Below are 16,143 nucleotides of genomic sequence, written 5' to 3' on the forward strand. Positions count from 1 at the left end.
GCCCTCCAATTAGTTAAACCACAGCTTTACCTTTAGCTGGTGAAATCTGGCCATTTCCCAAATGTTGATCCTGTGGCTGGACTGCAGTAATTTTGATACTGCAAGTATCAAAGATACAGTAAGTTTGACTATCTGCTGCATATTCACTGGAAACCACTGTTGGATGGTAGTAGTGTGACCTGTAGGAAAACATTTGGGTGCAGTCCCTCACAGCATCCCAGGAGCTGTCACCATGTTGGGATGTGCTTGGCCCCTCTGTTTCCCATTCTCATCGTCGATGTGAGGAGTGGACTTGAGGTGAGTGAGATCCTGCCTGGCTGCTGAAGGTAGAAGTTCTGTAAGAGTGCCATTGTGATATGGATCATCCTGTCATCCCAGACTTCCTCCAGAACTGGGCTTATTTAATTTTTTTTTTGCTGGTTGTTGAACTAAGACTTTTTATCACATGGATTAGCTTTTATGAACTACTCAGCGTTGTGTATATTCATTTTCAGTCCACAAAACTAAAGAGCTCTTGGTGTTGCTGCTGGGGTAGGCTGCTGAGTGGGTTTGTCCAAAGCCTGAGGGACCTGTTTGCAGACGGAGGGAAGGAACCATTCCAATATTATTTTGACTTTGTTTTTCAGGTTAGGCTGTTGAGATAAAAAGCGGTGGACATTCGTGACTGAATGGAATCTCTCCCACTGTGCAGCCATGCCCCCTCTCGACGTGCCTGCCAATGCCAGCACTTCCTTCATAAATTCTTACATCACACTCAAGACTGATGACATCACAGAATCTGACCAAGGAGTCTGAACCAGCTGTTTCCATGGACACAATCTCCATAGTGACAGTGGGGAGGGGAGGGGGAAAAAGGAAACAGGTGGGGGGAATTAAAGAGGGAGGGATAAATATATATATATATAAAGATCTATTTTTTAGTCTTGAAAGACTTTGTTTTAAATGAAAGGTGCGCTATATCCCTTTTGATGCTTTTGATTAAAATTTTAAAAACCCCATATAAATTAAAAAAGAAACCTATAGCTAAAGTAAATATTAAATTCAAAATTAAAGCAAGGCATGTGGAGCCTAACGTTTTGTGGGAAAGAAGAGCAAAACTGGGAGTACTCCAAATAGGACTTGTCTCTGTTCCTCTTGCTTTCTTTCTCACAATATCTGATGAAATTCAATTTTAAAAGGCAAATAAAATACTGAGAAATTGTTTGTAAGGTATGGGAGGAAGGCTTGGATGGTTGCAGGTGATGGGGTGACAGTACTTGTGTCTGAGGGGTAGGGAGGTTTCCATTTTTGAGAAACACTATTAACAGTGTAAGCTTGACCAACATCTGCAGACTCTTGGGTCATGAGACGCATGAGATAAGAGGTGGCTGCTGCTTGCTAGGTCCCGTACACCTTGTTGGTGTGGGAACAACTGTACCACACAGGGGAAGGGAGTATCTGCCCTGTGTGGCAACAATGTGACCCCCAGATCATTCCAAGAAGCTGCCTTCAGTTTGGAAGGCAGGAGAGAGGAAGACCTGGTTTACCTGCCAGATTGAGGAACGGAAGGAAGTCTGAATGTTGGTGGAGTCAGTGTATCTTCAAACTGATTGGAGTAAATCCACTTGGTTTTTTTTTTTTCATTTTATGATTTTGCTTTTCCTAAGAAAGGAAGAGGGAATGTCAGTGTAACAGCCTACACTATATGGTTCTTTGGGGTTGTTCTTTTTTTTTCTTTTTTTCTTTTTTTTTTTTTTTTTTGGTAAATTATGTAATTTTAAAACATTTGGGTTTAAGGAACAACAAAAAAAATATCATATTTTTTTCTTGTTAAGGCCTTAAGAAAGGGGTTAGTGCATCTTTCAGGGGTCACTCTGCCATGGGAATAAAAATAGCTGTTTCACAAACAGTTTTATATAAAAAAAGCTTAAAAAAACCAAAAAAACTAATAAACTTCATTTTAACCTTGTCTCCTTTTGTTTTGTGCGAACTTGATTTGTTCAAAAGGACAGAGACAGTACTATCTGCTGCTTTTTGGTTTCTTTGCCTTCATCGGTTCTGCCTTCAGTGATGACCTTCTGAACTGGCCCAGCAAGAGGAAGACCACAAAGGCTTTGAAAAACTAAAGCTTAGGATTTGTTTGATGTTCAGAGTTAACGAGCCAATGACTGGATGAATTTTCTGTTCGTGTGAGTTGGTGGTATTTCACCGGGTCACTGACTTCTTTCACTCATAGGATGGTAGCATATCCTAGAGATATCAAACAGCGTGGTGTTTACTGGGAAGTCACTAGAGATAGGGATCTAACCGGCATGACATGGATAAGAAAAATGGGGTTGATATTGTGGGGAGGGAAGAACTATTTTAAAAGTTATGTACTGGATGCTTGCTCAGCTACTCACATTTTGGAGTATTCAGCACATAAAAATAAAATCTATGATAGCTCATATTAAGATATCTATTTTAACTCTATTTTTAAAAGATCGATTTAAAGATTTGGAAGATAATTTGGCAGTTATTTATTTCTAGAAGTTGCTACTCTCACTCATAAATATTTGGAAAGAAAGGGCAGCCTTCTGCTTACTCCTTTCCCAGTAGCAGCTACTGAAGTTAGTATGTCCTTTACATTAAGAAATAGACCTGTTGTGATAAATGTCACTAATGTGTCATGAATTGGTGCTGAAAATATTTAACTGCTGGTGTAGTCAGAAAAAAGTCATTTTTAGCATAGTTAATGTGATTGAGTAAATGACTTCTTTTCAACTGAATAAAAATGTTTCTTTTTTTCACAGTGTCTGTTCTATTCTACCTGTTCTAAAAAAAAAAGAAAAAGTTACTGTTTTTGTATTGATTTTATTTTGGTGAAGAGTCAACTTTGTCTGTAGCACTGTGACAGCAGAACAGTGTGTGCTGGAACTGCTGAATTTGACACTTTCACTTTTGGCTCTTCAGGGTGGTGTCACAGCAGAGGCAGAAGGTTTTTGGGTAGCTGGGAGGGAGCCTTGGAGGTGTTGCATGTGGGAGCTTGTGGCAAGTATGGAGATTCAATATTTCCTTCTGCACTGTGGTTGGAAAGTAGTGGGCGTTGTTTAGGGCAAATAAAGAAATGGTACCACAGTCGACGTCACAGGAAGTATTTCTCAGTGGGAAATGCTTAAAGTCCTTCAACTCAGCTGTGGCTTAACCCTCCCAGTGCTGTGGTCAGAGGTGAGGGGGTGCTCTCCAGTAGAGGGGGATTGTGCTTGGTGGTAAAGGCTTTACAGAAACCAGAGTTGTCGTGATTCTAAAACCGAGCCAGGAGGAACTTAAACAATGTGTAGTGGCTTCCTGGGAGAACTTGGAAATGATCCAGAAGAGTCATAAAATCCTGTTGGAAGTAAAAATTTCTTTTGGCTGAGAAAATGCAAAGTACTGAGTGGATTTTGAAAGCTGTTGTACAAAACATTTACCTGCTCCATCCTGCAAAAGCAATTAACAGCTTGACATCGTGGATACCCCAAACTGGAAAAAAGTTTGAAAGTCTTGGCTAATTTAGAATTTGTGGAGCAGAAATGACCTGCAGCAGAACCTTAAAAGAGACTGTGTATAGATGAGAATGAGTGGTCTGGCACCCACTTGGGAATTACCTGTTTGGATGAGGAATGAACTAACGAGAGTTTGGATAAGGCAGCTCATTTTCAAAGTGTTTCTTCGTGCTGTCTGACTCTCATCGGGACCTCTTGAAAGAGACACCAATGTGCTGGCAATTGAATGTGATCGTTTAGCAGCATTTCCAGGCTAACCAGTGTGAGTCAGCGCTGCTGAACAGGGTCAAAGGAAAAGGTGTTTTCCCATCAAGGATATGTAATGGATCCATCATGATAAGGATGTTTGTTGATATGATAAGGACAAAGAGAGTCCTGCAGCTGGTGGAGGCCTGGGATACATACAGAGCAGATCTTGATACCAGGAGCTGCCCATCGATACATTTGTCATGTATTTATTGCATGTGAAATCCATGCTTGGAAATCCAAGGCACAGATCACTGTGGATCATGCAGCACAGGAGAAAGCCATCTCAGCTGCCACTGCAGAAGGCAGTGGCCAACCTCACTAATCTGTACCACAGAGGTATGAGAGGGAATTTTACTTGGGGTTGTGACGTTCTTGAACCTTTTGAATTGCTTAGAGCAAGACAAACTGGTGATGTTTAATAGTATTGAAATAAAAAACATTCAGGGGTTCAGGGTGCAGCATCTGCTGAAGAATGGTGCACATCTAGTTCATGGAGTGTAGCTAATGGCAAGCTGAAGAAATACATTTTTGGTGGACATGCATTTAAAAAACCAAAAGTTTGTTGAGATATGGGCAGTTGAATGGCAGCTTTGGTATTTTGACTATTTAATGTGCAGTAATGTACATAAAAATATGTTAGGAAAGATAATACCTTAAACTGGCATAGTTAAAGGGGAACATTTGGGGGCTGACTTGGATATAAACTTTCTAAATTATCAGCCTGTTAACTGTGTTATTACGTCAGGAATTACCTCTGCTGTCCTGAGTGCAGTGGGTGTCCTGGACATGGTAGAAATATTCAGTAGAGGGACACAGCATTGGTTTGTCTGATCTAGTCCCTGACTTACCAGAATGACTGAAAGAAGCAGTCCTCTATCTCGAAATGTAGAAAATTAAGTGTAAATATCCTACTTTTGGAAGTGGAACAGGGTATCTACATGGTTGAGGATGAATAATTCACCACTGCTCTGGATTTTTTTTTTAAATGATTAAAAGTTATGTGAAAAAGAACAGAGTACAGGTAGTCCAGGTTCAGTTACAGATCTAGAAAACACAAAGACGTGGTTTTACTGACTTTGCTAGGAGATGCTGAAAGAGTAGTTGCAATCTTAGCTTTGGGTTAGAAATCCCTGTTGTGAAACAGGACAAGATTCTTGTATGGCTGTGAAATATTTCTAACAAACATGTTTAGGTTTGGGCTTAGTTTTTTGGGTTTCTGAGGTTATTTTAGGATGGAACTCTAGCAGCATATTATGAGTCAGAGTTTAGTCAATAAATGTAAAGGACAAAAGTAATTATTAGAAAATTGTGGGAGACCAGTAACACTGGTACTTTCTCCTGGCATAGCTACAGGCCATAGAGAGCTTAACTAATGCACATCACTGAAAAATTGGCTCCATAGGGGTACTGTGCACCGAGCTCCCTGCCTGACCTGTGCTATTCAGCCAGAAATTATGTAAAGCTCTGAAGGAGAGACTGATGTTTTTCCTTAGAGTGCAAAGGTCAGTGAAAAAGGTCAGCTGTCGTTGTCCCTACTTGTGATTGTTTAATTGTTTGCTCCATCTGTACTTCTGGTGGGATCCAAAAGGTTTACTCTGTCATCTAGTTGGAAAGTGAAGAGGGTGCTGCTTACAGAATCTTTTTGTAGGATTTAATTTCTTAAGTGGAACCCATGTCCTAGTTGGTGTGTTTACAGAAGGGAGCCTGAACTGGAAGGAAAGTATTGCTTGTTTGCTGGCTTCTTCCACAGGGCAATATGGAGAGCTGAGATTGCTTCTCTTCCCTCTTCATCCTCCAGAGGTTTCTTGCAATTTATTGCTTAACTCAGTTTTAACACTGCTGTTTCAAGGTTCTGACCTTACCTGGCCATCTTTAGAAATGCTGATATTTCTTAGCAGCCCCAGAGAGACTTACTTGCTATCCAAATAATTTGAAAAAGAAAAATAGTCTTCTAGCTCATAGCAAACCCCCTGTGAAAGAAACGTTCCACTCTAGCTGGGGATCAGGAGTCAGACTGATGTGTTCTCCTCTGCATGATAAAACTTGCTTGCATGTTCTGCTGAAGGTGAGCGTAGCCAGGTTACCTGCAGATACCACCTGCATCGCATTAGGGGCCTTTGGGTTGTAGCTACCCCTGCTGACAGCCAAACTTGGAGTTCACATTAGGCTTGGCAGTCGGTGCTCCCTGGCTTTGAGGTACAGCATGGCAATGGTTTTCTGAGTTTTGTTGAAATTGCTTATTTTCAGTGCCCCATCTTTTAGTGGGGAGCAGCAAAGAATGGCAGAGAAAATGTTGGGGAAAGAGCTGCGAGGTGCTTACATGAAAAATAAAAATGGTGGTGCAAGGATAAATCTGCATTGTATAGCGAGAGTCTTATGAGCTGAAGCCAGTTCATCAAAGAAACGTCACCACTTTTCATGGTTTTATTAAAAAATGGAAGTCTGTACACTTCACAGCATTTGTATGACAAAAACTTAATTGGGCTTTCACCCAAGTTCTTGCCCACCTGAACTGGGTTCCCTCTCAGAAGACAAATGGAATTATTAGAGTCTTAAAAATTGTAGATTATTTTGAGGACATTACTTTGGAGGCTGTTGGAATTACAGCAACCTGGATTATGGGGCATAACAATATCTACTTCTTGTGGACTTTTTTATCACCTTGAGGTACCTTGTACGTAAGACAGATCTCACGGTAGTTGGAAGACACGCAGAAAAGTGGACAAATTACTGTTTAGTGTTCTACTATGAAATTCAGAATTGCCAGGTGGCAATGGATTTCAAAGAGGCAAGAAAGCACTGTGTGTATAAGCACAACAAGGACGTAGAACTCCTGGGTTTTGTAATACTTTGCTGCTTTGGAAACCAGGATGAGAAGGTCACTGTATAAAGTGGATGTTGCAGTCTCTCTGTTCACCTGGTGTCCTGCTGTGGCTGAAACTTCTGAGGAGAAATCACTACCTGTACAGGTGATAGATGGCAAAAATACAAGTGCCCATTTGGGAATGAAACCAAAGAGCTCCACTCTGCAAGAAAATAAGCCAAGCTTCTGTAATACTGCTGATGGAGACTTTTCCAGCTACCAAAAGCAGAGGCCATACAGAACGGCCCAATTTTGTAGTGTCTAAGCAGATTTCCAGGGTTGTGTTTGATTCTGCTCCAAGTGGGAAACATTCTTGGCTTTACATGACAGGAAAATGTGCCAGGAGAAGAAAGTTTCCAGAGCTGTGAGATGGAAGTGGGCATTTGCAGCCTTAAAGAGGACATTGAGGGTTGCAGTCCTCATGGCCGACTCCAGCTGCACCGCTCGTTTTTACTAAAACCAGCAGCATCGTGTTGCCACAGGAACACAAAAGACTTGGAAAAGATGCTGTTACAGCAGAAGTGTACAAATCCCTTATGACAAATGTGAAAGATGGACTTAGCAGACACCAAGTTTGTGGTCTGCTGCTTCAGACTAGGGAAAGAAGGTGCATCTTTTTAACTGTGCAGAATTGTTGCAGTCTAGAAGATTAATGGGTCAGAAGATGTACAGCTTAGTAGTAGGAACACTAATAATGAGCAAGAGGGACTGTAAGAATGCCAGTAACTGGGACAAATTCTGCTTTGGACCATGGCCCATTGGCCTCAAACACTGCCCACCACCCGTGTTGGACGGATTCACCCCTGAGCTGAGCACTGGTGTTTTATGATCCAAAGGTCCTCTTGAAAATAAGGAGAGCTGAGAAAACCTTTTACGAGTGGCCTAATCATGTGAAAGAGTAATGGAGAAATAACAGGTCAGTAGAAGTTGGGGAAGGTTTTTTCCTGAGGTTCCTTCCATGGAATGCTATGGAATGAGAAAAGACTTGAGACCATTGGAAAGGCACTTGAGGGCCTCACTGGTGGAGGTGGCTGTTGCTGATGACCTTTTCTGTGGGCAGCTGCGTGTGTGTGAGTTCTGGAAGAACAGTCCAGGTAGGTACCATACCAGATCTATTCTCTGCCATTTATTAGACTACACAGCAACAGGCCCTGAAATCCACCCTTTAATGTAAAAAACCCACCCTTTTTGCATCCAAATGGTTGTTCCAAATACGGATAGTCTCTGTTGTGCTTCCAGGGGGAACGTTGGCTAAGTCACCGGGCTTGGTTGGTCCCTCTTCATAAATGCCTCATCTTGGTTTTCTACCTCCAGTCAGTAGCATGCTACAGAAACTGGAATACAACAGCTGATACTCATTTTCTAGGGTTTCATTTAACCTCTTTGAAGGAGCTACTTGACACAGATGCCAGAAGTCTGTGCAACCATTTTCTTATTTACCATTTCTGCCAAGAGACAATGAGATTTTCCCCTTATTGTTAGCATTTATTGGAGTTACTTGGACTTTAGGAATAGCTGATCAAAAACCTAAACAACCTTTCCCAGTCTGCAGCTAAGTGTGCAATGCAGGGCCTGGTGGAGTAACTTCTTAACTTCTTATTCCTTACAATGCATGAGGAAAGACAAGTCTGGGGCTTGCCTGAACAGCCTTTTTGTGTCTGTTTGCCACAGCCCCTTGGCCTCCCCTTTTCTTCACTAGGTGCATTAGGGATATACCAATTTGTGGTTTTTAAGAACCTATGTACTTACCTTTTTGATTTGTAAGTCTGGAAATACACAAGTACAAGGGTCCAGTAGTGGAGAAAAATGTTCATTGATCAGCTTGCATGTTGCATGACCAGATGTTGGGTGAGAGCAGTAAAAACTACAGCTAAGGTCTGTCACGAGTTCAGGGGGCACTTCAGCAACTAAAATGTCACAATTCAAAGCGTCCCACAAGGCACTGTGTCTCTCACAAACAGGCAGTGTACATGAAACAACAAAACCCTTCTGTGGAGTAAGCAGGCTTTGTACCTTCAGGCCACAATTTCCAAAGTGCTGGCCCTTGAAATGAGCTTCTCACAGCCACACAACATGGCAACTCCTGTATTCCCACTTTGTTTTCACTTCTGCCTCAGCTGACAGCAAGTGTTTGAGCTTGATTTCTGCTGCAGCCTGTTGCAATTGTCAGAGCAGACAAGAATCTCCAGTCATTCTGAAAAGGTTTGTGGCACTCTGATTCAAAGAGCACATGAGGGTTCGTAACAGTGTGAACAAGTGGAGACACTTCCATTCTCTTTTCCATTGATTGTGGGTATCTGTAAGACTGTCATTGCATTTCTCCATCTTGCACATTACTTACAGGTAATCTGGATATTGCATGTCTGTGTTGCTTGCAGGTAACTCAACCCGTTAGTCATAATCTGTCCTGGTGTAACTCGGCGGTTCTATTTTGGAGTTTTAGCCCAAGCAGGAGCCCTCCCTCTCACCCTGACATGGGATCAAGGGTATCTGTAGCTGCTCTCTGTCCCCCAGGCAGCACAGAACTCCCCAGCACCTCCAAGCTCATGCAGAGGTTACTGCCTTGGTATCCAGTGTCTATTGCAGTGCTGTTACACTCCAGCAACTTCTCCAGTTGGATTCTTGGCCTATCACATGTCCTCATCATCCAGTCAGGTCTGCAGGGAGCTGTGGCTCAATCCCTCCCTCCGCAGCCAGGAGGACAGGGGAGTGTAGATCACTGCCTGCATTCTGAAGTCTTTGGGAAAGAGCTACCAGAGCCTCAAAGACTAGAGTCTTCAAAGCTTTACTTCTAATTGGAATTCCCTGCTAGTTCCCTGCTTGCTTTTTTCCTACTTTCCCACAAACCTGACATTCAGGTGAAGACCAGAGGCCTTCATCCTGACTCCAGCCAAGCCTAGCCTGCTTGAGGGAAGCAGGAGCGAAACCCCAGGCCGTGCACACATCACGGAGCATGTCAGGCGGCGGTGGCTTTCCATCCCTGCCGGCATGGGCGCCCCTCAGGCCGGTGAACCATCTCAGCCTTGTGTAGAAACCGCAGGTCCCATGCCCCCTCCCCATATCCTATGCGGTGCAAAATCCACCCTGGCCTGTTGGGTGTGGAGTTCACCTTTCCTTCTCACAGCCCCGAGCTTTCCGCACCCCTCTCTGCCTCCCTGCCCACTCCTCAATCGCTGCCGCCTCCCAGCCCCGCTGGTTCTGTCCTTGCCGGCCTCCTGGCCGGCCCAGAGCTGCGGACACGGCCCCGAGGGCTGTCTGGTGCTGCCACCTTAAGGCTCTGAATTCGTACTCCAGCAAAACCCGTGCGCTACTTCCCTGGGGACAGAGGGTGAGGAGCCGGGAAGCGGCCAAAGGCCGTCCGTAGCAGCTGAAGGATGACACAAAGCCCTTGCCCTCCTCTCGCTGAGCCCGGTGGCTGCTCCACCACTCATGGGAAAGTATAGCGGGGTTTCACACAAGTTTTTGCCTGCCCCTCCTGATTTTGCGGCTTATGAGAAACCATGGTTTGTAATCTGTAGGGCGGAGTCAGAGCAGATGAGGGAGAAGATGAGTTTCTCAGAGGAGGCTTTTACAGCTTTCTGGCAGGGATGGCAGCCCTGCTGCCCGCCTGCTGCCCCTGTGGAGAGAGAGGGCTTGACGCTTGTTTTCATCGGCTCTCAGCAGCAAATGAGAGGCGCGAACTCATTTGCACGCTGAATGCTCTTTGGTGGCAAATTTGGTGGTTGTTAGTTGGCTTATTGTGTGATCTGCAGCCTTTCCTTTCCCATTGTGCTTCTGGCTGAAAATTCCTGTGCTCTGTGACACTGAGAGGGGGCACTTCTGACCTGAGAGTCTGAAGCCACTTTCCCAGAGCAACCAGCCAGGAGAAGACAGCAAGATCAGTGACAGCCCTCACACTCACAGCAGAGACCACGGACGTCAGCTTGGCTGGTGCTGGCAGCTTTTCCCTCTACTGCTGTTCCCTCCAGCAGCACAAGCAGCAAGGCGTGCTTGTAGGGACCCATGTGGATTCTGTTCCCACAGGTGCATGCAGGTGGTGGGATCCTTGTGCCACAAAGCTGTCAGCACAGGAGATGCCCTTCACTATCAAAAGACCTGCCCAGGAAAACAGGTAGCATTAGAAATAGTTGCTGATTTTTAATTCTGAATGCAAAGGTTATCCCACATATTAGGCCTTAGTTCAAAACACAGTGAACACAAATCAAAAGCTTTTGATTTTGAAATAGGCAGTACAGCATAATTAAGTAAATAAAGGAATTGAAGATTTTTATTAGGCCTTTCCCTCTTCCTGGATATGAGTCAATATGTTTTATCCTGGAGTAACGCAAGTGAGAAAGGAGCTGCAGAAGGGCATTTACTCACATACACAGTGCCTGTGTTCAGTCCATAGGAGAGCTAAGGTTTGTCATCTCCATCTGTGACATGGCTTTGAAAACTTTCAGGTTTTTATGGTTCTTTAAGCAACCCAACATAAAGTTTTAAAGTGTTATTACCTCAAAAGCATTCCTTTTTCATGGCTAGGTCAGCCCTGCATGTTGCTGGTGCTCAGGGACACCTCATTCTGAGCTGCAGGTGCCAGGCCACACAGCCATTCCCAGGGAACCTGGGATTCAGCAGGTTTAGGAAGCTGTTGCTTCTCTGCAGGTGGGGAAGCTGGTTATGTGAAGGAGCTTGCTGTTCTGCCATCAGAAGGAAAGGAGCAGACCCTAACACCTCCCAGGGCATTTCCCTACCACTCACCAGCTGCAGGGCAGTGTGATGTCTTTCAGTATCCATCCAGTCTTAAAAATCACAAGAGTACTTTCCTTCTCAGTTTCCCTTGCAGCCACCACCTTTGATCCTTCCTTCTCCTGTGGAAAGACCACTGCTCACAGATACCTCCTGAGTAAAAGAAGGTATTTTTGTTGACACAAAACCACAATTGCAAGTGAGCACAGAAAAATAAGCTTGTTATGTATGGTTGCTATGAGAGTGTAGCAAGTACTGTTGGCAAAAGTAACCTACAGATCATTTGGGATGGAGCTCCAAAGGTAACTGACAAACTGAAAGCCCAGTAGTAAGATCTTGCCTGCACTTCTGTAATTTCTAATTTCTATTTCACTCCATATGCTCCCACTGTTATTAATTCATCTGTCAGCACAACTGAGCCAATATTTCAAATCAAAAGTTATTTGAGGGTTTTCTATTCAGAAGAAAAGTATAAAATACACATTCTGAGTTCCAATGCACATTCGGATTTGTGAAGCATAAACTATCATTGGGAGCACCACACAGAAATCAAATATAAACAACCCATTTCACTGTCATAGTAACACACAGCGATCTTCTGTTTCCAGCACACTGAGAAAAACTTCTAAATGCTGACTTGTATTCAAGTCATTGTTTATCCTGACGGAAAAAGTGCAGATAAAACCATGAAAAATTGTTAATGAGAGCTTGATGCTGCATTATTTATGAAAATAGGAAAATAATAAACTCTGTACCCTAGCAAGCATACTATTCTCTCAGAAATGATTAACAGAGGGTTTAGATCATCAAAATTGTATATTTGAGTATTTTCAGTTTAGAGCATTAATATCATCTGGATAACAAGTGCTGGGATATATGCACATTTTATTTTTGACATTATAGTTTTACTTTATTTTTTGGTATTAAAGTCTTAATGGAATCACTTTAAAAGTTCTTCTGCTCATCATCTTCCACCTTGATGGACTCTCAGGAGCAGGGAGGAGCTGAGCAAAGGGCAGAATTTGGGAGATCGTGACTTGCTTGACAGAACTATTGGTGCCCTGTGAGCAGCAGCCCCATCCTGTTCTGCAGTTAAGCCTGGCCTGTCACTACACAGTGCCTTTGCCAGTGACAGACTGCTGTCCAGACCACGTTGTCATTCCCACTGCTTTCCTCCTCCCCTTGGATTTCTTTACCAGTCACTACTTGGTCTTGTCATTAATTTCTGTCCCTAAAAGCTCTTCGTGTGCCTGTGAGTAAGACAGGAGCATTGATATTGTTGGAATTTGTGCTGGTTTTTTAGTGAACAAAGCCAGAGGTGTGCTTTGTTTTCCAGAGATTGCTGGGAGAATCTGGCAATGGTTTGTAGTGCCTGGAGAAGTACCTGTTGTCATCCTGCTGTCACATGTGCCCAGCACGGTGTGCCCAATCCGCAGGGACCTCCCACCGCCTGCGAGCGTGTGCTCGGCCGCGCAGCCGTGAATGCCTGACCTTCGGGCTGTGCGAGGTTACTAATTAGCTACTGCAAACATCCAAGTTCGTGCAAGTGCTGAACCTGCATTCACTGTCTTTTAAGCTCAGGAAAAATTGAAGTGTCACTTCTGCCTGCAAGGTTTTTGCTACCCTTTGCTGCGAAGGGTGGGTTGCCCCTCTCTCATTGGCAGTCTGAGCCCAGGTGGGCAAAAGTGAGGTCGTGGTTTGCTGAGGTGGGTACTCGTGTTTGATGTCCTGTGCCTTGGTTCCCCTACAGTTTAGTCTCAAACTCACGGGGAGCAGATACCTGCTACCCTTCCTCTGTAGAGACTGGTGCAGCAGGGCCGCAGACTCGGCACGGCTCTACTGTTTCTATAGAATCCGCTGCATCTGCCAGCCCTGGCCTAAGGCAAACACACAAAAAGACAGAGTTTGAGAGGCGCGTGTCTGCACACCTTGTCACACGGTGTCACACAGGGGCAGCTAATACCAGTTATCCTACACAAACCAGCCGTGCAAATGTGGCGGCATGAGGGGAGAAAATGGGCCCTGAGCTGAGTGAGAGCACATGCTCACAGTGCTGAAAATGTCTGTGTAACTGGAATGAGGCAGGAGCTAACAGCGTGCACTGAAAGAAGCGCTGTGCCATCACTGAGCACATGCTTAAACAACGAAGTAGATAATGCGCCACTTTCCCAGAACAGGAATATTTTTTGGTAAGATTGCTCCAATGGTAAGATTGCTCTTACCACTGGAGCAATCACAGCCACCAAGCCAGCAGGAAGGTGATGTGAACAGAGATAGTCATTTTTACCTTATTGACTGTAAGGAAATTGTAACAGCAAGTGTACTTCAGAAGTAATGCCTCTCTTCATCTCCTCTTTCTGAGATGTGCTGAGAACATGCTGCTCTGAATTCTTTCCTGGGAGGCCAGGAATGTTCAGCAGCCATCAGAAACAGGCTAATGAGCTTGGAGTGAAAAGAAGAGAATTATTGCTGAAACCGGAAATCTGACTTTCCTATGAGGAGACAGAATCACCCAAGGTTATTCTCCCTGCTCCTGAGAGCCATAAGCACAGGAGAAAAATTTAATTCTCTTTTTAGTCAGATTAGCTTCCCTTTTTGTTTTGATTCATAAATAACTGAATTGAGGACCTAACTATAAAAAAGGCAGCATTCCTGACTATCCTTCCAAGGCATGGAAACAGCAGCAAAATGCTTCCTGTGAAATACTCCCTCTGCCAGAAGAGAAAGATCATAGCTAGACGCTTCCTGGAACAAAAGAGAGTCTTCAGATTAGCTCTTTATCTATTTTAATCTCTATTCTGAGATCTTTGGCAACCTGTATCTTTGCTTAGTAATAATTATGGCATTGGCGCTCATTAATGCCCTTTGCACCAAGATTTGTAGATTCTTTATCACAATGGAGTAAACAGCTCCATTAAACACATTTTACAGGTGAGGAAATGGAGCTGGCAGACAGCTGAGTGCTTGCCTCTCAGGCACAACTGCTTAGGCTTAGGTTTATGCTTGAGGTTAGGCTTGAGAGAACCACAAAGCCTAGACCTCCAGGGATGTTGCAACTACAAAAGGCATGCGAAGGGGAGCACTTCATGTCATCTCATTACATTTGATTACAGTCACTTCATTTCAGAATTTTCTTTTATTTCTTTAAATTGAATTTTGTTTTATTATAAGCGTACTGTAGTCAGTTTGTTTCACTTTCTTCTCTGATTTCAAGATTTCATTTCCTTTCCTGAAAGGTAGAATTTCATTTCAGGAAAGGAAATGAGACCTTGTGATTTCAGTGAGTAGCAATCCAGCAAGCTTCGGTCCATTTCCCTGCACCTCGTGTCATCCCGTTTGCTTTTATTGTTTTCACTTTGTTTCAGAATTTTCTCCTTTTATTTTTAGCATTTCATTTCCTCAATTTCTTCTCCTGTCTTTTTGTTTACCTTTCTTCCCTGATTTCGGGATTTCAATGAGTACAATTTTGGCAAGTTTTGATCCTTTTCCCTGCACCTCATTTCACCTAAGTACATTTCGTTGTAGTCACTCCATTTCCAAATTTTCTTTTTTTTTTTTTAATTGCATTTTATTTGATCATATGTCCTTTCCAGAGTGCTTGTATTAGCCTTTTTCCATCTTCTGCATGTTGGGTTCATGAACATTGCTGTGGGAAAGTCAGTGCTGGGATACATCGTGCTCTTTCCTTACAAAATACTAATATTTAAAACAAGTATTTGATATTTCCCAGACAGTTATGACAAAGCCCAGCTCTGTGCCCTGGCATGGCAGTGTTGTTCTCCTGGCAACTTCAGAATCCTTAAATAGAAGAGTCGTACAGGATCACATTCACAGAATAGGAAATTATTTCTGCCAGGTTAATTAAAGCCATAAAAAACACAGAAAACAATTAGAATCTTAAAATGCATTCTTTATCGATCCAGGTCTCAGAGAAAGTGTGTTCCAACAGCAATCTGCTGTTTGCAAAACAGAAGTTTTATATTACTGTCTGAATTTTCCATTATATACATGAATTTGTAGGCTTCATACACAAATTCGTAGATAGGAAAGCTGTTAAAGGTTTACTATATTTTGGTACTAAATGACACAATTGAAATATGCAAAAATTACAACCAGAGCATCTCCAACTGAAGAAGTTTAGGAAAAATATAAGCACATGAAATTATTATTAACTGAGCCATGTCATAGCTCAGTGTCACAGGGCAAATAAACAGCAGAAACTAAACCAAGATGCTTTTGTCTGTCTGGCTTCCAAAACATGGATTTAATCACACCATTATTTCCAAAGATGTCCATTGATCTCACACTTCAGGAAAGTAGGATGAGTTTTCCCAGATGGACTTAAATGCATCTCTTATGGAAAAAAATTAATAACGGGGTTTTAGCCAGTAGCTGTGTCCAAAATTCCCCAGCATACTCTTGTTACAGCAGAGAAATACCCCAAGGTATCAGTATTAAAGCAAAAATGAAAAGCAATATATTCACAGTTCCTGAGAAGCTTAAAAACAGGAAACCAAAACCAGCAGCTGAGAGAAATCAACAGCCTATGATATGGGGGGCGTAAGCCATATTTTTCTGACAGTTTCACAAGAGAGTGTGAGTCAAGGCAACTGCTGCCAGTCATCTTCCGAATGAGCAGGCATCTTCCCAGAGCTCAGACACATCACAGAGGTTTAATGGAATCTTCAGGAGGCATTTTGGACCAGTGCTAGAACCACAACCTGTGCAAAGCAGCACCTTGATTCATTACCTCCCCACACTGGGCTTAGAAATTGCACGTGCTGAGCTCTGTTTGGCTAA

The 16,143-nt window shown here is 43.3% G+C and overlaps 1 protein-coding gene across 7 annotated transcripts in view; it reads left to right on the forward strand.

The window, feature by feature from the left end:
* TCF20 (transcription factor 20) overlaps positions 1–2,768 on the forward strand; it is a 132,067-nt gene extending 129,299 nt beyond the window's left edge. For all 7 annotated transcript variants that reach the window (XM_039570485.1, XM_039570488.1, XM_039570486.1 and 4 more), the window contains one exon: positions 627–2,768. Coding sequence is in view for 1 of the 7 variants with exons in the window: in XM_019292552.3 (XP_019148097.2) it covers positions 627–644 (18 nt within the window). In the remaining 6 variants the exon portion in view is untranslated. The remainder of the gene's footprint in view (positions 1–626) is intronic.
* Positions 2,769–16,143: the final 13,375 nt, after the last annotated feature.

Source organism: Corvus cornix, chromosome 1A, assembly GCF_000738735.6.
Source record: "Corvus cornix cornix isolate S_Up_H32 chromosome 1A, ASM73873v5, whole genome shotgun sequence".
In the NCBI taxonomy this organism is placed as follows: Eukaryota; Metazoa; Chordata; class Aves; order Passeriformes; family Corvidae; genus Corvus; species Corvus cornix.